The sequence below is a fragment of the Canis aureus genome, chromosome 10 (assembly GCF_053574225.1).
Source record: "Canis aureus isolate CA01 chromosome 10, VMU_Caureus_v.1.0, whole genome shotgun sequence".
In the NCBI taxonomy this organism is placed as follows: Eukaryota; Metazoa; Chordata; class Mammalia; order Carnivora; family Canidae; genus Canis; species Canis aureus.
In genome coordinates this window covers 66,913,824-66,937,517 of record NC_135620.1, presented here as the reverse complement: position 1 = coordinate 66,937,517, position 23,694 = coordinate 66,913,824, and the positions used below count along the sequence as shown (strand labels likewise).

The 23,694-nt window shown below is 41.7% G+C and overlaps 1 protein-coding gene across 9 annotated transcripts in view; it reads right to left on the bottom strand.

Moving 5' to 3' along the window:
* Positions 1-23,694, bottom strand: part of PALM2AKAP2 (PALM2 and AKAP2 fusion) — a 468,534-nt gene that overhangs the window by 123,602 nt on the left and 321,238 nt on the right. For all 9 annotated transcript variants that reach the window (XM_077912859.1, XM_077912861.1, XM_077912863.1 and 6 more), the window contains one exon: positions 6,897-6,982. In XM_077912859.1, coding sequence (XP_077768985.1) covers positions 6,897-6,982 — 86 coding nt within the window. The remainder of the gene's footprint in view (positions 1-6,896; positions 6,983-23,694) is intronic.

Sequence of the window (23,694 nt, the reverse complement as noted above, 5' to 3'; positions counted from 1 at the left end):
GTCAAATAAGGAGTCACACATAGGAATAATAATAACCAATTTGATCCTGCTTCTTATAGTTTACAGCATGGCCTTTCACATCCATTACCTGGTAACAACGCAAAATGCATATTTCAAAAAAAAAAAAATTCAAGACAATGATTCTCAAACAGGGAGTATTGTCAAAAGGTAGCCATTGGGTCTTGGTATGCCTCCCACCCTCTCAGAGATCTACTACTCTAAATGGTTTCAAGGATTAGAAAAAATCTACAATAAAAATATTTCCTTTGGCAAGGAAGCAAATTTAGAGCTATCTTTACGTATGTACACAATGTAGAAATGACTTCTGGCCCCAAATGTGTCTTTTTGTCCAGAGCCCCCACACAAAACAATCCTCGGCGTCGTCATCATCAAATACAAAGGGCAATTGGCTCCACACAGCTGGCCACAAAAGGCCCTCAGCAGAATGGCTTTTTAAAAGCCATGTCCAAAGAAAGCTGTAACCTGTGGCCTCTATTCATCACCGGAAGATTCTAAATGCTTTCCCCCTTTTGTAAGGGAGAACATCTGCCCTTCCAGAACAATCTCTCTCCCAGCATAAGTTTTACATATAGAGAAGCAACATCCTTTTATTTTAACGTTGCTTTCCCACGTCCTTGATTAGGACACATGCCCCCTTTTACATGGTTTTACAGCCAGAATCTCCAACCTGCCTCAGTGGTTCCCATCTTGTTTCTTGCCTGAGCACAAGCGAGAAGTATTGTATATGTTGTTAAGTTAATTAAACAAAGAGGTCATTAGACTGAGGTGGCACCATTGCCATGGCCACCTGTGTAAGCAAACCAAAATCTAACCCTATAAATGGCTTCAAGGTAATAAAATCAAAACGCCAAGGACAACCAATCACAAGAACCAATGAGGCTTTAAACCATAGGCAATCAATAATTTCCTTTCTTTTCTTCTGCTTTTTCTCTATAAACATCTGTCCCTGAGTTTCTGTCTTTGGAGCCTTGCTAACCACTTCTGATTTAGCGCTGCCTAATTCAAATCAATTTTTGCTCAAAATGTTTAAATGTTTATGTTTAATGTTTAAATGTTTAAATATATCTCAATGTTTAAATAAATGTTTAAATATATCTCAGTTTACATTATCTTTTAATAAATGTAAGTAAGTACAAGGTTTCTTTCTGAAAAAAAAAAAATTCTGGTGTGCCAGGACTTTCTTCGTTTTTTTGTTTTGTTTTGTTTTGTATTGTTTTGCAAATACTTAGTTTTTCGTATCGTTATATAAAACAAGAGGGCAAGGTACATAAAGCATTTCGGATTTAGTTGGTGTACATATTTGATTAAAATGACAGCTAAATCACATGATTTCTACTCAGAAGATATTTATCATAGATTGATAGTTTTAACATGATTGATGTAGTTTTGAATAATCATCAAATAAACAAAATTCAAGAGAACAATGCATAGCCAACAGGTGCAATTTCTGGCTCCCAGCAATGCACCCAGCTAAATAAAGCCAAGACACTTCCAGGATGTTGGCACTGGGTAGCTTACTCCACAGAAGAAAGGAAGCCCTTTGACCGGCAAATTCCTTTAAAATCTAGCACTAAGCACCTTCCCAGAGCCTTTATTTGTAATACTACTCTAAACATCTGTAAAGTGATTGCCTTTCTAGCTTTCCTATTCCACAGGACATTAAAATTCTAGATTGGGGATTAGCCATTTTACTGGCTATTTAAGATTAACAGGATGTACTTAAATTCCCTTGAGAAGACAACTAGATATTATTATATATAAAAGGTAACACTGAGGTGGTTGCTGGGAGCTGGAGGGAGGAGGGGATGGGGAATTATTATTTAATGGATACAGAGTTTTAGTTTGACATAATGAAAAAGTTCTAGAGATGAAGGACAGTGATGTTTGCAGAACAGTATAAATGGCAAACTGCTATAGAACTGTACACTTAAAAATGGTTAAAGGGGTAAATTTTGTTATCCATGTTCTACCACAATAAAAAAAATGATACACTAATAAAGATCATTATTATTTTTTTAACTAAAACGTGAGGGGAAAATAGGCAGACAGAAAAGAAAGGAAAAGAAGTAGAAAGAAAAGAGTCTGATGAGCCCACACCCCTACACCCCTACCCAGGGCAGTGGTGGGGCTGGTGGCAGTGATACACTAAAGAGGAAGACTGAGTTGAGGCCCTCCCCCCACCTCTCACCCCCACTCCAGTCTGGAAGAGGATCCCCCACTCAGGAAACATTGACTGAGCACTTGAATGAGAAAGGGTTGTATGTGGTGGAGAATTTATAAACTGAGCCAACCCTTCAGCAACTAAAGTCAATCAAGCCATTAAAAACTTATCTGCAGGGATGCCTGGGTTGCTTAGTAGTTGAACATCTATCTGCCTTTGGCTCTGGTGCTAATCCCGGGGTCCTGGGATCGAGTCCCACTTCCGGATCCCCACAAGGAGCCTGCTTTTCCCTCTGCCTGTGTCTCTGCCTCTCTCTCTGTGTCTCTCATGAATAAATAAATAAAATCTTTAAAAAAAAAAAACAACCTTATCTGCTTACAAATGGCCAATAAATACATGAAGAGATACTCCACGTCATTACCTGTGGGGAAATGCAAACCGCAAACCAAAACCTTGGTGAAATACCAGGTGACACTCACTAGGATGGTTACAATCAAAACACGGACAAAAGCAAGTAACTGGGATGTGGAAAAAGTAGACCCCTTCTCTGTGGCTGGTGGGAGTATAAAATGGTGCAGCTACTTTGGGTTTTTTGTTTTGTTTTGTTTTGTTTTTTTAATTTTTTTAATTGGAGTTCAATTTGCCAACATATGGCATAACACCCAGTGCTCATCCCACCAAGTGCCCTGCTCAGTGCCAATCACCAGTCACCCCAACCCCCCGCCCACCTCCCCTTCCACTACCCCTTGTTCATTTCCCAGAGTTAGGTGTCTCTCATGTTTTGTCACCCTCACTGATATTTTCACTCCTTTCCCTTTATTCCCTTTCACTATTTTTTATATTCCCCAAATGAATGAGACCATATAATGTTTGTCCTTCTCCGATTGACTTATTTCACTCAGCATAATACCCTCCAGTTCCATCCACGTCAAAGCAAATGGTGGGTATTTGTCGTCTCTAATGGCTGAAGAATATTCCATTGTATACATAGACCACATCTTCTTTATCCATTCATCTTTCGATGGACACCGAGGCTCCTTCCACAGTTTGACTACTGTGGACATTGAAAATGGTGCAGCCACTTTGGAAAACAACCTGATAGCTCCTCACAAAGTCAAACATACATTTACCATATGACCCAGCCATTCCACCCCCAGGGCCTTAGGCACAACACATGAAAACATGTGTCCATGCAAAGACCTGCACGTGAACATTCACAGCAGCATTGTTCATAATAGGCAACAAGTGGAAACAAGCACAAAGTCCATCAGCTTGTGAAAGCACTAAGAAACAAAGCAAAACACTGGTAAACCCATTAAATGAAATACTACTCAGTGCTAAAGGAAATGAGATACTGGTTGAGGATACAGCATGGATGAATCTCAAAAACACCATCTACGTGAAAAAAAGCCAGACATAAAAAAACCACAATGTTATATGATTCCATTTATGAAATGTCCAGAACAGGTAAATCTATAGAGACATAAAATATGCAAGTGTTTTCTTAGGATTGTGGTGGGAATGGAGATTATCTCTTACAGGGCATGTGGGATCTTATGGAAGTGATAAAATGTCATGAAGTTGGATGACGGGGATGGTTGGTAAATTTAAGAATATTAAATTAGGGGCACCTGGGTGGCTTAGTCTGTTAAGGATCTGACTCTGGGTTTTGGTTCATGTCATGATCTCAGGGTCGGGAGATTGAGCCCTATACTGGCTCTGTGCTCAGTGGGGAGTCTGCTTGAGATTCTTTCTCCCTCTCCCTCTGCCCCTCACCCTAACATGATCAATCTAGAAATTTATCTTCATTTGTTCATTCATAGATTTGTTCATTCAACAAATACTGACAGTTGTACACGACGTGTTAGACACTCCACCAGGTGCTGCAGATGCAATGCCCTCTAGGAATCACATTCCAGGAGAGGAGCCTACACGTTACACGTTGACATCTGTGGGTATTCATGTGACTGGCTCAGAGGAGTACTAGGTTCAGCGAAAGCATGTTAACAATTAAGATTGATCAGAAAGTGGTGCTATGTGAGGAGATAATATTTGAGCCCAAGAATACAAAGAGAAGTTAACTAGGTTGGGAGAGAAAGAGGGAGAGAGGGGGAGAAAGACCAAGGAGGCAGTGAATAAAAGTCACAGGGTTTTAAACAGCAGAGCACCTGCTGGAGTTTGGTTTAGGTGCTCAAGGCAATGGGAAGGCCAGCAGGGCTGAAGCGGAGGGATGTCATCCTGTTGGCCTTTTGAAAGGATCGCTCTGGCTACAAATAGGCTGGGTAGAGAAGGCAAGGATGCGTACAGAAAGACAGAGTGGAAGACAAGGCCAGAAACAAAATTGCAGTTAGAGTAAGGAAATATGGAAAGCCAGGAGGAGATGCCTGGGCCTTGGTCAGTGTTCAAAAGGAATGGAATCAAAGGGTTTTGAAGAAGGAAGTCCTTTCTCATGCTAGTTGGAAACCGGAGATCCAGGAGCAGTGACAGGGTTCATGGAGCCATACAGCTTTAGCTGTATGCTGAGACAATGTTTTCCCCAAAAAACTCTGTATTTTTACTGTTGTTTTTTATATACTGCTGCAGGTGATTCTCAGAGTCACACAAGTTTTAGAAAATACCGATCCATCCCTTTTTTAAAAAACCAATGTCTAGACATGTAGCAAAACAGAATAAGGTGCAACATAGACGCTATACTGAAATATGAGTGCCCTTTTCTTCTAGTGAACAGTGGTAAGTGTTCACCACTAGATGAATGGATAAAGAAATATATATAATGGAATATTACTCAGTCATAAAAAAGGTTGAGATCTTGCCATTTGTGACAACATGGATGGACCTAGAGGGTATGATGCTAAGTGAAATAAGTCAGACAGAAAAAAAAAAATTAGTGATTGCTGTATAATTGGGAAAACCAAAGGCGAAGATCTAAACAGAAGTAGTTCCCTATGTTATATCCACCAGAGGTTTCACAAATTCTTTAGTGAGAAGCAATTGGTATTAATAGAGGAACTTAACCTTATTTGTAGGAATTTACTGGTATATTTAAATATACTTCTGTTTTGTTTAACTTTTTAAAGTGTATGGTGTCCAGTCTTCAGAGCAGGTTCAGTTCAACAGAGAACTAAAAATCCTCTGTTACACATTCCCAGTTGTTTATTAAAGAGAAGAGAAAGAGAGATCAAGACCGGCATCTAAACTGGCAAGACCCAAATACAACTTACTCAGGATCCTGGTTCCAAGGATCAGCAGACTGATTAAGCAGCAACCTTACAAAAATGGGAGTTGGCCAAGACTTGCTTCTACCGGAATACGCCATTTGCTTTTACAAAACAAACTCTAGTCTTTCTGATCATTTAAATGTCTACACTACATCTGCAGCTCACTAGCAACACATTTTAGGAACACATACTTCAAAGGACGACAGACTCCAAAAGGGCAAATCTGCGTCCATCAAGTTCATCCACCTGTCTCTCTCTCTCTGTCCAATGCGGTCATAGACACAAATTTCTGTCTTTGCAATAATAGCCAGTGAGACACTAATGCACCATTGAATCTACATTATTGTCTTGCAATTTCAGCTAAACATAATTATAAGCAAATGAACGTTCAGTGCTGAATCGTTATTGTTTAGATTAGTTGACTTTTTTGACCACTCAGGCTACTATCCCATCTCTCATTTAATTTGACTGTGGCATTTTTGTTTGCTCTAACATTTTAAACATAGATAACATAAGTCCAGCCTCCACATTACAAAGGAAAGCTAGAATAAATTCATCCTGTATATTCTTTTGTACAACCTCTACTAATAAATCCAGGAATGGAATATCTCTAGGTAAATCTCAATATAAAAAGGGATACCACTTGGGGTACCTGGCTGCTTATCAGTGGAGCATGTGACTTTTGATCTTGGGATCATAAGTTCAAGCCCCATGTTGGGCCTAGAGCTTACTTAGAAAAATGGTGGGATACTACTTTTGGTTTTTCAATGAAAAGTTTGCAAGTTGCCTAGATTTAAACTCTAATCATTCAAGCAAAAAATGTTAGAAAGCCCTCCAGCTCCCAGCTTCTGTTAATTGAAACATAAACAGAATTTCAAGAAGGAAGAACCATTCCTTTGTGTCTAATCTATTAATAGAGGGGAAGCGGTTGAATCTGATAAATTTTGCTATGGATTCCTTAATCTAGGCAATGATTATAAACTCATGCAATTAATTTGAACAGTGATAATTAGGTTGGTTTCCAGATGACTCATTTTGTAAGCTTTTGGCCACTGGTGTTCCAGCTGGAGTGGGCCACATGCTGCCTTCCCACTGGAAATCTTGAGTCAAGATCAAAGCTACTCTATGCCTCTCTGACCTTTCTTCACAATGCACAGTGGGGCCTGGTTTCTCAGCCTATTATTCTCAGATTTGCTCTACTGTGCCCATGGGGTTACCACTTGCAGACAACCTACATGCAGATATTCTCTGGAGACCCTGCAACAAGCCCATTGGAATTCGCACCTTAGATTCTAGCTTTTAGGTGGTTTCCTAATCCAGATGCCAAATTTCAGAAAATCTTACATCTAGCTGACTCACGGAGGCTCCAATGAATAGAGAGAGAGAAACCCAGCAGGTTGAGGGACGGTGCTCATTTTGTCCCTAGAAGTCTGCCATAGGCTTGTTTTCCTCTAGAGACGTACTTTGAGAACCAAACTAAAGAAAGGATCTCTTACCTTGATAGTCATGTCTGCATTGGATGTTTCTGTGGCATCTGAGACTGCCTCATCTCCCTTTAGCAGCATAGTCTCCCACCCGACTCCTGAGAAAACAAAAACAAACAAAAAAGTGAAATTTGAGCCAAGTGCATTCAGCTGACATGGATAGCCACCTAACCAACATTTTGCAGGTTCCAACTCCATGTGTGTTATAAAGGAAACCAATGTCGCTCCAGTACACCTGCGGGGCAGTTTCTGGGAAAGCATCCTTTCAAAAGTATGGCCAGTCAATACCTCCCATGTTTTGACTTAATCTCCAACTTTGGAGTCCAGTGTCTAATGGATGGTCCTGCAGACAGTTCCATGCTCAGTCCAGAGTGGAGAAGAGGTTGGAATGAACTCTTCCAGAATCCAGCCCTCATACTGAGCTCTTTTTTGGGGGGCTCACAGTGAATCCTGGGACATAGAAATGCACACATCTATAGAGCTGACTCCAGATTATTCACTGCCCTAGATTCCACACACATACTGGAAATGATTGAGGGGTTATATTCACTTTTAAAATCTATATTTGTTTTCTCCTCAAGTCTTGATAAAGATTTGTATTCCTTTTTTCTTAAACTGTCAGGTGATCTCCAAGAGTAGACACATGGCAAGATACAGGGTTTTGCTCTCTTCACCTCGAAAAGGAGATCCGGGGTTGGTGTTCAGAAATACCCATGAATAGGGATCCCTGGGTGGCGCAGCGGTTTGGCGCCTGCCTTTGGCCCAGGGTGCGATCCTGGAGACCCGGGATTGAGTCCCACATCGGGCTCCCGGTGCATGGAGCCTGCTTCTCCCTCTGCCTGTGTCTCTGCCTCTCTCTCTCTCTCTCTCTCTCTGTGACTATCATAAATAAATAAAAATTAAAAAAAAAAAAAAAAGAAATACCCATGAATACAATACAGTCAAACTGTACCGGTTCAGATGCAGTTATGTGTGTGAATCCAGGTGGAATGGTCTATATTAGAGAAATGTTTGAAGTAATGACAAGTATATTTTTAAAAACGCATTTATTGCAGATAAAGTCATCTTCTTAAAAGCTAAAAACACAATACTTAGTAAAGTTTTTAAGGGACTACTTTAACCAGTAGAAACAAATTTTATAATGGGTATAATAACTTCCTGCTGGGATATGAATGCTCATAGCCTAAAGTATTAAAAAGATTGTTTTCTTAAATAGGTTAAAATTAGCTTTGTGGTATTTGCTTACACTGCTGATTGCCTTAACAAATAATTTTGTCTAAGGGTAACTCAAGGACAATATTCATCCTGGAATCCTGTGTGAATAGCCCAAATTCAAAAACTTCAATTATCTAGCATTATGTTAAGTCAGGATTGGCAAACATTTTCTGTGCCACACAGTAAATATTTTAGGCTTTGTGGTCATGCCATTTCCATTGCAACTTCTCAAGCTGCCACTGAAACAGCCAACAGACCACACGTAAACAAACGGGCATGGCGAAGTTCCAATAAAACTTTACAAAAACAGCCACTGGGCTAGATTTGGCCCCTAAGATGTACTATAGCAGATGGACAGTGAGGATGGTTGCATCACACTGTGACTGTATTTAATGTACAGAACTATACACTTCAAAATGGTTACAATGTGAGTTTTATCTTATGTATATTTTACCACAATAAAAAAAAACATTTTGCTAAGCAATATTCAGATTTTCAATTTAACTGATTCTATAATTATCCATTGAGTTGGTATACCATTACTTAACTATTTCTAAAATGTTGGATATTTAGGTCACTTCTAATTTCTCATCTGTATAGATAATGCTAAAATGAGTACCTCTTTGTCTAAATGCTTTTCTTCTCACAAATAATATCCTTCAATAGGACTCCTAGGCAAAAAGTATGCATACTTTTAAGGCTAATGGCATGTGTTCCCATATTGCTTTGTAAAACAGTGATGCCAGTTTTCAATATATTATGTAGTGATTTTGCTATCATCATCACTTGCTCAATACTGTTATCATTAAACAAATTGTGTGGTAGTGGAAAATTATTTCTTAAGTTGTAGATACACAAAATATTCATTAGAGTATTCTATATATTTTTGTGCGTGGTATCATAATGATTTTTGTGCCAATTTGTATTCATGCAATAAAAATGATACAATAATTTTTTAAAAGATACTTTACCAAAAAAATAAAAAATAAAATAAGATACTTTACCAGCTTTTGTCCTAAATCAAAAAACCAGAGATATGTATAAGAAAGATTGTTATACTTCAGCATTTCCGTAGAGACCAATTGGACAAACCAGATGGTGAAGCAGAAACAATTTTTGCATGACATTTTTAAGAAACTAATATCAGATTAATTAAATTTTAATATTTTAGCATCAATTACATTATTTTATAACCTGGATCCTGGAGAGCCTCATTTTAAATGACATATGCACAATGGATTGCTTAAGACCCATGCACTCAATTTATTGCAAGGTGCAAATAGTTGTCTCTCACTAGGTTGTAGAAATTGGGTCAGTTTCATGAGCTGCCCTACAGTTTCCTCTAGGGAAATTGCTGTAAGGAGGTTGTCAGCTTTTTCTTAAATGCATTTTTCTGGGAAAGCCATCTTTGCTCCTAACATGAATGGATTATTTCCCTGACACACCTTGCATCCAACAGACTAAGAGCCCCTCTTGGTTTAAGCCACTGTTGGCACCTGTCAGATCTGGCTGGCAGAGAGATACAGATGTTGGGCATGATGGACAATTATATGAAATTTACTTAATGGCATAGTTTGAATTATCGTTCAGCAAATATTCATTCCCCTCTTTTCCCACTGTTGGAGAAGTTTTCTTCCCTGCTCACTGATGTTTGCTCTGGCCAGTGGGATCTTAGTGGATATAACACAATCAAAAGTTTGAAATGCACTATAGCATAAGGAGGACATGCTCCAGTTGGCCTGCAAGGGACTAGGAGTCATGGGGAACAAACCTGGACACCCCCATCAGCATCTTAGAGCTAAGTCAAGTCTTGATCAATCAAACCCTAGCCCAGCTGCACATGCATTACAATAAAAGCTATTGAGTTTGGGGATGAAATGTCAAGCAGCATTATTGTAATAGTAACTAATAGATATACTCCATAAGCAAAATTATACATGAAAGTCATTTTGGATAAACCACTTTTATCTTTATTCAAATGTAATTCCCTTTCCTGCATAGAAATTTCAGTTGCAAATACTGATTCGCATCTCTCCCTCTCTCTCTTCACATATATATATTATTTAAGTAGGCTGTACACTCAATGTGGGGCTTGAGCTCACTACACCGAGATCAAGCATTGCACACTCTACCAACTGAGCCAGCCAGGTACCTGAAGACAACAGTTTAACTTAGATGACCTATCATTTGATGGAAAGAGTAAGAGGAAATAGACCCAACATTTCAATTTTAAAATGTTATTAATCCTAACAAGAAGTTGTGAGGGCAGGAAAATGATATTTTAAATGCCAGAGGCAAAATTCCTTCCAGAAAGAGAACTGAGTTTTGGGTATGATGGGCTCCATATCATGGAAGTAGGAAAAAAAGAAAGAGGTCCATTTAGAAGAAGGAGAGAACCTGAAAGATGCTGGGATGAGAATTGGCAGTAAGAATTTCCAAGGGCAATAAAAAGGACTTTTGAGAAGAACCAAGATGTTTAAACATCAATTTATAATTTTTTATAGTGCCGTCTCACGACATGATGCTCCCCTCAGTCTCAAATGGAGACAGAGTGAAGATCTGTTCTATGTAAGTGTCTTGTGTTGGTGTTATTTTGTAGAAACAGAATGAGGATCTCCGGATGGAGAGAAGAGAATGGCCATGTGCACATAGGAGCTCCCTGTAAAAAGTAGAATCTAAGGAGGACATGTTGATAAGAATCTGGGATAGGGTATTAGACATGAATATATACAACAGAACCTTAGGTAAATTTTATTTGAACACCAAAGGGCAGCAGACCCTCCCATCCTGAGGACTTGGAGAAGCAAGATGATTGATGTTTCTTAGTAGGAGGATGCTCATGCATGTAAAAATGCCACTACTGTTTCCACAATGGTGATTTCCATAAGACCAACGTGTAAGTGCATTGCACCACAAATAGGCAGGGGGATAGCTTGGAATGCTTGTTTGAGATCCTTCCGCTCTAGGGTTTTATCAATGACTGTCAACATCTGCTGTTATGTCCAAGTTCCTGAGATGAATTTCCACTCAACTAAGGTCAGTATTTAAAACAATAGCACAAACATTTCACAGGTCAGATATATAATTGCAAAAGACAACACATTCTAGACTGATGCATTTCTATTATTAGTCAGTTATGTAAGCACAATCACCTCTGATTTCAGGGGACGAACCTATATAAAGAATTGGACCAAAGAATTTTGATAATTGATAATTATATATATTTATACTTATATATACTATTTTACATATTATACTTCTACACACTCTACTTCCAAATAACTTTTTTCTCTTTTGTCCTCTTTCCCTGTTCTCAAGTTCTTATTTATAATTTCTTTGAGAAGAGAAAGCATATTTTATATTATTTCTATAATCTCTAGATTAAAATAACATCTTTCTCCAAAAAGAGAACAGGCTTACATTTCCGAGTAGTGGGAAAAATTGAGACCTGTCTACTTATAGCTGAGATATGCTTATAAATTCCCCATTAGGGACACTTGTATAACAATCTTTCAGGAATAAGTAAAATCAGCCAACCAATTGTTGCTTTTTATACATCTCCTCACTTAGCCCACAGTCAGATGAAGAAATCCATTAGCCCAAGTTTCCAGTTCCCTAGCACCCACATCTCTGGTCTCCATGCACAGGATGCACTCCATTAACTGGCATGGCCTCCCTCTTTGATTCCTGCTGGGAATAGCACATATGCAGTTGACAGAGTAGCACAAGCAGAAGAAAGGAGGCTGAGCTCCAGGCCTGGCTGGAGAAGCCAAGGGCACACATGAGGATCTGCAAGATGGAGGATTTGAGATGGTAGCACGGCAGCCATGAGAGCCTGAGCATAGTAAGCTGCAGACAACACATCTTTTGTGTTTGAACAAAGGGAAACAGGACCAGACTGAACAGAGAAGAGGACAAGCTGCTAAGAAGGCTTGTTGGGGAAGCAATCAATGGAACTGCAGAGAATACTGGATGATTTCCTTATTTCTGATTCTGGTTAGTACTAAAAAATAATAAAAGTAAAAAAGAAAAGATCAGAGACCTAGAGGGAGAGGGTGGCACTGTACAGGAGGGTGCTGGCTATACCTAGACCCCCCAGGACCACTGTGCATTGCTAGGTAAAAGCAGAGTAAGAAAGAAAGACAAGTCGATACAGACCCTTATGTACAAGAGAGTGGACTTTTGCTCTAGGTCATCTGTCCACACGGATTTTAGATTGTTGGGCAAAGTGGATCATTAGTGATGCTCACCAAATATTTCTAGTTCCTTCCTCTTGTGCACACATAACAGAATTTCACTTCCTGGCCTCCTTAGAATTGGTGGCCATGTGACTAGTTCTAGCTGATGAGTGTGGGCAGCAGTGGCATCTATCACTTCTAGGCAGGAGCATGTAATTGCTGATGCAGGGCCCTCCAGAGCACCTTCTCCTCTACCATGGTGCGTGGTAATGTTCTAGATAGTGTGATTCTGTTAGCCTGAGTCCCAGAGTGAGAATAACACAAAGCAGAGACAGAGCCAAGCCACAATGGCCATGTAGGATGAGTGAGAACTAAACCTTTATTGTTTTGAGACATGGGGATTGGGAGTTGTGTATTACAGTAGCATAACCTAGCCCAGCCTGAGGAGAGGACGTAGCTCTTCCAGACTTGCCTTCCTCATCAACTTCCAGTTCTCATCATAGAGAGTTTTTAGGTAAATCTGTGCTCTATTGCCTAAATCAATCCTCTCATTTAAATTTTGTCTCTGCAACCAGGCTATAATGATCCATACCTTTTACTTTTTTGAACCACCCTGTTTCCATTATGCCCAGAGCTTATTGCATAGGTTAGTTGTATCTCATGGAGGATTTACGTTCTAAAGACAAAAGACCTCATCCTGAAGAGTCAAAACCACTCTTGAAAATTCCTTAAATCTCCCATATAGTCCAAAATAGCACCATCCTTCAGAAAACCCAACAGAGCCACTTTTTGTTCCAGCTTCGGAACAGTCCGTTTCCTTTGTTAAGTACCAGATGATGCTGTTGGCTTGTGCTAAGGATCACGTTGTACAAAAAATAGAGATCAGGAAACTGCAGAATTTCTCAGGGTTTGGAGATACTCAGATGGAGAGGTAGAAGAAAAGACCAGCTGGGTGACAGCAGAGGAACACTTGCCTTATCATCCCCACACTAGAGTGTACCATTTAGAGTGCTTTTGGCTGCAGGTAACAGAAAGCCTACTTCATAGATGATTAAACAACAGAGGAGTGGCTCATGGAACAAGAAGTCCCAAGGTAGTGTGGCACCAGACGTTGTTGGCTGATTCAATGGATCCATGGCCTCAGGGCCTCTTTGTCTCAGTTTGACCTCTGCCATTCTCTTGACCTTCTTCCATGGTCCCAAGATGGACATAGCAGTTCTATGTGTCATGAAAACATCCAGAGGCAGGAAAAGGGAGGAGTAAATACACTTCCACAAAAGCACCCTCCCAACATAGCCCAAAATCTCACTGGTCAAAAACGTAGCATTAGTCTATCTCTAAACCAGCTGTGGAATATGCAAATGGAATTCTCAAAATTGGCTTGGAGCTAATTAATCAGGATTTACTCCCGAGTCAGGCCTTCCCTGGGTCAGCATTCTCTTAACACACAACCACTCGGAGGATGAACAAAGGAACAAAACAGGATTGTGGCCAGCAAGAAAGAAGGGGGACAGGTTGATTGATGGCTATCAGACAAGCAACCAGTAGGGTCTGACAGGCACACAGACTGGAATGTCAGTCATAATCTCTGATACTTTTTAAATGCCTATTTTTCTCTCATTATTTTAGCTAGAAATATATACTTGAATTCATATAAGTTAAAAACACAGGTGATGCCAGTACTCAGCCTTGCTGTATAGTGGCAGCTCCTTGGTGAGGTGTCCAGAGTGACATCGCGGCCTTCTCCCTCCACTATGAATTCATAGCTCTGCTCTTTAGGGCACTCATTGGTGCCTGAGCAGGGAGAACCCTTAAGTGTGTCTGGCTGACAGCATTGGCTCATCGATGATACCTGAGTGGGTGCTTATCAACTAGCTTGTAAGTACTTGGGGGCAGGGACTGGGCGTGATACCCAGTTAGCCTCCCCAGGTGTCTGTTAAATGAGAAGTGTGAGTTTTGGGCAGCCAGAGAGATCAGAGCTTTAGGGTAGGGCATGGGGTGAGAAAAGAGAAGATGGGGAATGCTGAGGGAAAGGATATGGAGGGCATTAGAAATAGCAGCACTGTTGCTCTAGATGCTAAAGAAACAAACAGGCTGTCATTGGTCCTATCCTTCCCTCAAACCAGGCAAGGCCTTGTGGCCCTAGTCACTTGCCAGCAAATCTAGAGATAGGGAGCATGTGGAGGTATAGTTATCAGACATAAAACATATGGGTGGTGGGACTCTGAGGACTTTGAGTAATCTCCACACCCCATGTGGGGCTTTAATTTATAAGCCCAAGACCAAGAGTTGCATGTTCCACTGACTGAGCCAGCCAGGCCCCCTAAGGACCTGAGCACTGAAGTTGGGGCCATCCATTCACCAGCCCCACCTCACCCTCAGTCAGTGCCAGCATGTAGCAGAGGCTCATTAAATGTTCCCCAAATTGAACTGGAGTCAGAAGGGGCCTGGAGCTGACTGAGCTGCTTTCTCATCAGGATAGAAAGCTCCTCTACAATGTCCTTAGCCTCTACGTGACCTCTTCTTTGGCATCTTCCTTACCACCACCTCAGGTCATGCTGATTAGATAGCCGGAATGTCTTAAGAACAGCTGAGCCACAAACAGATTGGAGAAAAGGGAGTCTAGTCAATGGACCTATGTCACTTGGCTTAAGGAGAGAACAGGGGACACAGCAGAGTCCTCAAATGCCAGGAGAGGGTCCCTTCTGTTTGTGGGGACTTTAGTGGATGGACCCTGCTCAGACGTGGCCAACCTTCCTATCCGTCCTGGCTGTTCTCCTCGTTACCCCTATGCCTCAGCCCTCATCAACCCACTGACCCACACACAGCCCCAGACCTGCAGGGAAGTCTAGAGTCCAGCCTTCTGTGTTTCCAAGAGAGAACTGAGACCTGAGACAGAAAGGAATGGGAGCATCTCCCAGGAAGTTGCTGAGCTGGGACCGGAAGAGACGAGATTGCCTGATTTCCTAGACTAGGATTCTTCCTGGGGCCCAAATTCGGTCAACCCCATTTTGCAAACAAAAGATCCACCCACTATGATAGCATTTAGTTTGATCATAACGAAAAGAATGGGGTTAGGGGCCTGGGTCCCACCTCTCTTTTCTTCACCCAAATCTCTGCACCAAGTGTGTCAGGACAGAGACTCACTCAGATATTTCTCTTCTGGTAATTGCCTTTGGCTATTCTTGGGTTTTAAAAATCTCACTTGGTTCTCGAAGGAGTTCTCAGAAGGGTGGTTATTAAAGCTTAGCGGAACTGCAGAACAATGATTTGCCTTTAAACACTTGGCTTTGGGAAACCCCACCCAAGGATAAGCTGATGGGGCCTGCTTCCTCTGGAGGGAGAGTCCTGCCAGGGGCTGGAGGAGCGAGGCAGGATGTGGCCCCAGCCCAGCCCGGCCCAGCCCCTTCAGGTGGAAGCTCATCCTTGAGCCTGAGACCTAGCATTCTCTTTCATGGGACAGATGGAAGTGCCAGGCGGCAAGGGCAATTTCCCCTTTCTTGGTTCCTCTCCTTGAGAAGACACCATTGGGAAAGAAAAGGTCCACCTCTTAGATGAGCAGTTATTTTCCTCAAACTCATCCAGAGGTCAGTGAACCCCTTTCCCCATCTGTACATTCCTGGGTAAGGGACACCTCTCTGGGTTCTTCCCAGGGGCAGATGTTCAGGTTGCTCAAAGATGCACAAAGAAAAACCTCAGTGTCTTTCTTGACCAGTGTGCCCCCCTCCATGGCTTCTTGACCCCTTGTTGTCCCTCCAACATGGACACAATAAAACCAGGCATGACAACTAAACTGCCCTGGAGATGTACTATGGGTCAAATGCTTTATCTTTATGTGTAACATCACATTCAATCCTCATATAATACAGGTACATGAGGCAGGTACAATACTAACCCCACTTTACAGATGAGAAACTGAGGCTCAAAGGACTGAAAACTGAACTATTAAGTAAGGGAACCAATACTTAATCTAAGTGCTCTGATCTCAGAGGCTATTTTCTTAACCAGTACACCTTATTACCACCCAAAAGATGAGTATTTCTTTCATTTTCTGAGATAGGAGAGCAGGAAACTGGAGGACATATTGAAAAAAAAAATCAAGATTCAAGAGGGGGAAATTGTCTTCCCTGAGGTTCCGGTTCGAGCTGGCTTCTGAGCTCACAATGCACACATCAAACAAAGGTTTTATGGTGGGACCCTGAGAAAAATATGCAGCCAGCACCAAACCCAATCCCATGCAGTTCAGCAAACAATTACTTAGGGTTTGCAGAAGCCTCTCTGGGGGCAGCTAGGATGAGCAGGGAGCGCTCAATCTTGGTCTTGTGGGATCCCATGCATTCCAGTTCTGCAGAACAGTGACCTGACCATCAGAATGTTTGAATAATGGAAAAGGATTAAGACAATGAAAGCACCTAGTGCCTCTGAGTATCACCTTGGGTTTTGGCAGCCCACAAAAAAACGCCGGGAAAAATTTTGGGTGATTGAAAAGGCAATCATGCATCGGTGAAGAGGTGAAAACTTAAGAGTACCCGAAGCTGGAAAGTCATTTGCTGATTCCACCTGACTCTCTCCCTTCAAGCACGGTGTAAGAAGGAATAACAACAAAAATAATAATTGCAGCTATCAGCTTTTGAGCGGTTATTATGTGTTCTTCATTTGTGCTATATTTAACATATATTATCTCACCAGCAATCAAAAGCACCAAATGGAGAAGGCACTATTATTATCCTCATTTTCCAGATAGCTGAAAGGTAAATAATTTGCCCAAGAACACAAAGTAAGAAGCAGACCTGGGATCTGAAGCTCTCCAAGTTCAGTGCTCATGCTCCAGTATGCTGTTGCTAATCACCTGTGCTAACCAAGGTGCCCTGGGTGAGAAGGGCAAGAAGGAACACCCCTCCTGAGACTGAGAAGGTATGCACACACGGGTACCTGCCTGCCACATGCATATGCTCTGTGTATGCACATGCATGCACACTCGTGGACCCACATATGCACTCATGCATAACTCATGCACAAACCCGCATGTGCATGCACACACGTGCATATCTGGACATGAAGCTGCAGTTTTTAAGCCATTACTGTACACTGAGGAGTCTTGGACCTCCCCTTAAGGAGAAAACAGCCTTCGTCTGTCACAGCCTCCGAGAGGGGATTGAGAACTGGGCGTTTCATCTCCTGCTCTATTTTCAAAGGTGCATTTTAAGCATCTCTCTGTATGTGAAGGGAATAGCAAATTCCAAATGCATGAAAAGGAGAGCAAAAAAAAGATCATGGTACACTGCTTAAAATGAATTTTATGAGACTCTGAGGCCCAAACCAATTTCGAAAATGGTTTGTTTTGGCTGGCCTGAACCGGTCCTCAGAAATCAAAGCCTTTTTAGGTAACCATGCTACTTGCAATGAAGTCAAGGGACTGTTCACAAACAGGTTCCCTCCTCAAAGGTTAGAGAACTACCAGCTTAAAACCTGGTTTACTCTCAAATTAATTTGTGGATATTACCATTCAGAGGGGCTTCTCCCCAAATCCAATGAAAGATTCTGTTATATTCTCTATGACATCCTAATTATTAGTTTTGCTATCCTGATTTTACTAGGCTGGAAAGATTATTGGATATTTAGTCCCTAAATAATAATGGCATAAAATTAAATAAAAGCCCAAACTGCCATCTTGGATTTAGTTGCTATGCAGAGGAGATGTAGATTAATAATGAAAATAACAGGTGATGTTTGAGGCATATTCAAGGTCTTTGGGCTCTTTGGAGGGTCAACCAACCAGCTAGAGTGCTTGACTTTCCCTGTCTTGGCTGTGAAGAGTACCATTGGACAGAGGGCATAGGGGAGCATGGCCCTTGGAGACACAAAGAAGCTGGTCTCTGCTATGCCTTTCCCACCACATGCCTCCCTTCCAGCCCCACTGCATGTGCACCAATTCAGGCTGAGTCCCCCAACTCAGATCTGTCTTCCATATCATCATCATTGTTATTTTTCAGAAATGTAATGGCCATTTCACTCCCCACCCCAACCTCATTCCTTGAATTTCTGCTGTTTGCCAGGCACTATGCTTGGGCTGAGGAGACCCAGATAGAAATACCTAACCATCTGGGAGGAGGAGGTTTTCTCTTTGGGCAATCTGATTGCCAGTACTGCTCCTTTCCTCTGAATGGGGCCTTCCCTGACCAGGCATCCAGGATGTTACATTTCCGCTCTGAGTTCTGGGCGTCCTGCCAGCAGAGCTTCCTCTCCTCCCCTTGGGGGGCTGTGATGGTGTCAGGTGACCTGTGGGAGTTCACCAAGCCATTCAAAAAACCCACTTGAATCAAGTAGAAGTGCATAGGAGAGAATATTTGTAAAAGAGTTCCCTGAAAATTTCATAAAGGTTCTCAGGGTGTTCATCAGCCCAGAAGTTAAGAATGATGACCCTTCAGGCTTTCAGGCATGCTTTACTTCATCTGCAAAGCACTGTTGTTTTAATTTTTAAAGTTTTTCTTATTTAAGCAACCTCTACCCCCACTGTGGGGCTCACACCCACAACCCCAAGATTGAGTCGCACACTCTTATGACTGAGCTAGTCAGGTACATCAACAGTGTTATTGTTTAAAATGATTTAGTTATCTTTATTTATTCATTCATTCATTCTTTTTGACGATTTTATCTTTAAGTAATCTCTATATTCAACGTGGGGCTCCAACTTACAACCTGAGATCAAGAGTCGCATGCTCTACTGACTAAGCCAGCCAGGGCCCCTACGTAGTTATCAATATTTAAACTTATGAGAATGCACATGAACATTAAACATCTAGTTTTTCTTGAAAAAAGTTAGAAGACTGGTGAAACCAGGCCCAGTATCTATAGCTCTACAAAGCAGCAACTGCCAAGAGCTGAGTCACTATTATCACTGTTTTAGAAGAGATTTAACTGCTCCACCACATTCTCAGTTTACTTGTGGGTTGATGTCACTCACTAATGTAAGTCTGGTCTCTGATGGCATCTGAGTTTATAATCCTAATATGGTTTCGTTCCCTCAGTGTCCTTCAGGAGGAGCCTCACCAATTCCTTTTTGAAGATTTTTTTTTAAGCAGATTGAATTTATTTACTTATTCTTGAAAGAGAGAGACAGAGAGAGAAAGGGAAATAGAATGGGTACGAGGCAGAAGGAGAAGGAGAGAGAATTTAAAGCAGGTTCCTCACTCAGCGTGGAGCTGGGCAGGGGGCTTGATCTCACAACCCTGAGATCATAACCTGAGCTGAAATCAAGGGTATGACCCTCAACCAACTGAGCCACCCAGCTTCCCCAAAGAAGACTGATTTTAAACCATCAATTTAAAAAAACTGACTTGGCCACAGCTGGTTAGGAGCTTATTGTGGGAACTGGCAGGAGAACCACAGGACCATGGCAAGTTACTTCACTCAAAGTCATAGTTTTCCTTACCTATAAAATGAGGACAGTAATAGGAATCACTTAGGGTCTTGGTGTGGATTAAATGAGATAATAATAATGTAACTCCACAGCTCAGTGCCAAGAACATAGCAAGTACTAGATAAAATGTGTCATTACCATTATTTTTATTCTTTGATACCATAGTGGCTTCACTTTTAAATCAATGACTTCTAGGAATATGTAGCAACAGAAACTGCAGCTAAGAAAAGTGCTGCCAGGAGAGAGAACATATATCTAGATCTAAATAGAAGCTTCTAGAGTCTTTGGGGGGCTGGAATTATAATTAGTACCTCTATTGGATTGCTCAGCTAACTTAATTTTTTCCAGAAATAGTGGTGATAGTTTGGTCCTTTCATTGGCCCCAAATGATCATAGTTCTTAATTAGTCTTAATAGAAATTACTTTAGCCATATGCAAATGTCTGACTCCCAATTTTTAGCAGATTTGGGGGTCTGTAGTGGGATGTCAGCTTGTCTGGTATTATGTATGAGCTTATTATGTGCCTCTCCCCACCCCATTCATTATATAGAAAGCCTAACCCTTATACCCTCAGAATGTAATTATACTTGGAGACAAGGTCTTTAAGGATATGATTAAGTTAAAATGAGGTCTTTACAGTGAGCCCTAATCCAATCTGAGGTGTCCTAACAAGAGGATATTTGGACACACAGGGACGCTGCACACAGAGGAAAGACCATGTTAGGACACATGGAAAAACTGGTCATCTGCAAGCCAAGGAGAGTAGTCTCAGAAGAAAGCAAACCTGCTGACACCTTGATCTTGGACTCCTGGCCTCTAGAAGTATGAGAAAATAAATTATTATTGTTTAAGCAGCTCTAGCAAATGAATCCACCTGGGCCAGGGCATAAAATAAGAGAGCCTCTGACTTGCAGCTGATGGGTATGAGACAGTGGGCAATCCCAAGAAGCTGGTTCACGGTAGGGTCTAGGATCAGAATCTTGCCTCAGAGCCAGAGAATGAGAAAGGGCAAGACCAGTGATGTAGGACAAAGAAACAAGAGATGATCCGGATGGATTCCAGAGACAGGGCCAAGGCCCTTGACTGGGATTTTAAATGCTCTTAGCAGACTGCTTGTGTGTGTGTATGTGTGTGTGTTGGGGGGTGGGGGTTGGTTTGTTGAAGGAGTTTGAGTCAGAACTGTTACAGGGCTCAATGTGTTGAAGGCAGAAGGATAAGTGATATCAATTAATGTTTATATTGTTTGATGACCCAGTGTTGTTTTCAATTCAAGAGTGCTTGTGTGATTGGAAAAAAAAAAAAAAAAAAAAAAAGCCTGATGTTTCTCAAGTTTAGAAATCCATTTGGGAGTTTGGCTTGACCCACTACAGAAGTCTGGAAGCTAAAACACAGACACTGTTTGACTAGACTTTTGGGATGCATCCATAACTTCGCATCAGAGGATTTATATCCCAGAATCTTCTTTTACCATCATGTGCAAATTTATCTACTTCTTTCCTGGACACAGATGCAAATTTTTAAAGCACCTACAACTCAAAATGATAAAAGATCACTCTGGTGATTTGATAGATGTTGGGGGCAAAATTATTAATGTGAGTTCCTCCCTTCCTGTCTCCCCTCAGTTTCCAAAGGAATCTAGTTTTGGCTGGCTCCATTTTTCTTCCCTCCTTGCCCTTAAAAGAGAGCTCAGTATTTCCCAGCCCAGGAGGGAGACATTTACAATTCAAACTTTGGGAAATAAGTAGAAAGAGCCATGCTGGAAAGGCAAGAGAAAAATGCAAGAGAAAACCAAAAGCATGTGATCAGCTGCCTAGATTTTAGATAGATAAGTAGATACAGGAGAGATAAATGGATGAATGGGTGGGTGGAGGGATAGAAAGAAATAAAAATCCATCTGTCTACCTATTTTTCCATTCATCTATCCACCTACCTATCTATATATATCTGTCAAAAGACACCAATGGTTTGAAGCAAGGAATCAAAGAATCATAATGGACAGTCATTGCCTTGTTCTTTCCAACCCTGGTTTCCATTTATTATGTTAATAGCACCTCAATTTCCCTTTGGGGATGCTGTTCTCCATTTCTAGTCTGTGTGATTGAGATAGGGCTATCTCCATTCTTTACCTTCCCTCCTCAAAAGGGAAGCAGAATCCCAAGGATGAGTGTACGACAAATGCAAGGTGACAAACTGGATCCAATGAGAGCCAACTCTGGGACTTGCCTTAGAATGCTGGAAAAAGAGAACTTTCCCAATGAGTTTGCTAAAATGCTAATATTTAAGCCTGCGGGTACTGGTGGCCACCATATGGGAAACGCTTTCCTGAAAACAAAGCAAGCAGAGAGGAAGGCACAGCTGGGAAATGGAATTCAAGGCAAAATAAAAATTCCCGGACTTCACAATTTGGTGAGAAAATAGGATCCTTTTTTTTGAACGCTACTTTGAATCAGAATTCTATCATTCCAAAGAGTACTGACTAAAACAGGAGGGACTCCAAAAGGAGCCGCTGCAGAGGATGGAAAAAGGAAGCTCTGTTGAGGTTTGTCAAGAATTAAAAGTAAAGACGGGAATTCCTTTTAGTGATTTTTAGAAGCTGGACAGTGTTGCTGGGCACATGACATTTCACCAAGACTGGACCAGGTGTGGTGGTCCCATTATTTTGCAGAGTCCTTTACAACAGGACTCATAAAATTAGCAAATGCCATCGTTGGAAGAGATCCTGGAAGACATCTGGTCCTATTCTCTACTTAATGCTTGCATCTCTTTAAGCATCTTGAAAAACAGCTCACTCTGATTCTATTTGCAACCCTTCAGGGGATCAGGAAATCACTCCCATAGAGGTAGCTTGTCAGGGTGGGTTGCACTGTGTTCCCCAAAAAGAAACGTTGAAGTCCTAACCCCTGGCACCTCAGAATATGATCTTATGTGCGAAATAGGATCTTTACAGATGTAACCAAGTTAGGATGAGGTTATGAGTATAGGTTCTAATCCAGTAGGGCTGGTGTCCTTCAAAGAAGAGGAGGCCACACGAAGATGGAGGCAGAGATGAGAGTTATGTTGCCAGAAGCTGGGAGAGGCCGGGAAGGATCTGTCCCTGGAGACTTCAGAGAGACCGTAGCCCTGACAACACCTTGATCTGGGATTTCTGGCTTCTAAAACTGAGAGAGAACACTTTGCAACCCAAGGAAAAAAAATGGTTGTTTTAAGCCACCCAGTTTGTGGTACTTTGTTATGGGAGCCCTGGGAAACTGATACATAGCCCATTCCGTTTTTAGCAAGTTCCACGTCCCTGAGGTAAAACTTAACCCTGCACAGCTACTGGTCTGAGCTCAGCCTTCTGGAGTCCAACACAGGCTTATTTCTGCCTCTAGGAAACAGCTTTTAAGTATTCCAGGCTGCGATTACATCCCAGTGAGGTATTTCTTTATGCCCCTACACCATTGGCATCCTGATGCCTCCCCAAACCTGGTTATGGTAGACATGGCCACCACAGCCACATGGTTCAAAACATCCTCAGTAACAAGGATGTGAGCTTGGGGATGAACAGCAACCCGCCATTCAGGGCAACACTTGCTACCACTGACGATCCTCCCAAGTGCCACTTTTTCATCATCGCCTTAAAGAAATACGGTGGTGGTCAAGACAAGGCGAGAAGCTGTTGAAGGAAGAAGCAAAACCATGAGACACAAAGAGAGGGTTGTCCAAAGGCAACATTTAAAAAATATCCTGGCTCCTTTCCCAACTGGAGATGCAGGAATGTTTCTCTTGAAGCTGGTCCCACCCCAAGCTGGGCTTCCAGGCCCCCCACACCCCGTACGAGGCAGGACTAGTGGGAAAGGGGACCCACTCTCAGGGGACCCATATCCCTAGGCCTTAATGCAGAGAAGTTCCCGTTAACCAAAGATAAAGTCCTACATTAGTGGGAAACAAATTACTCAGTGCCGAGGGGAAATCTGGAAAACAAAGAGCAAGCCTTTCAACATCGCCTTCTTATTTT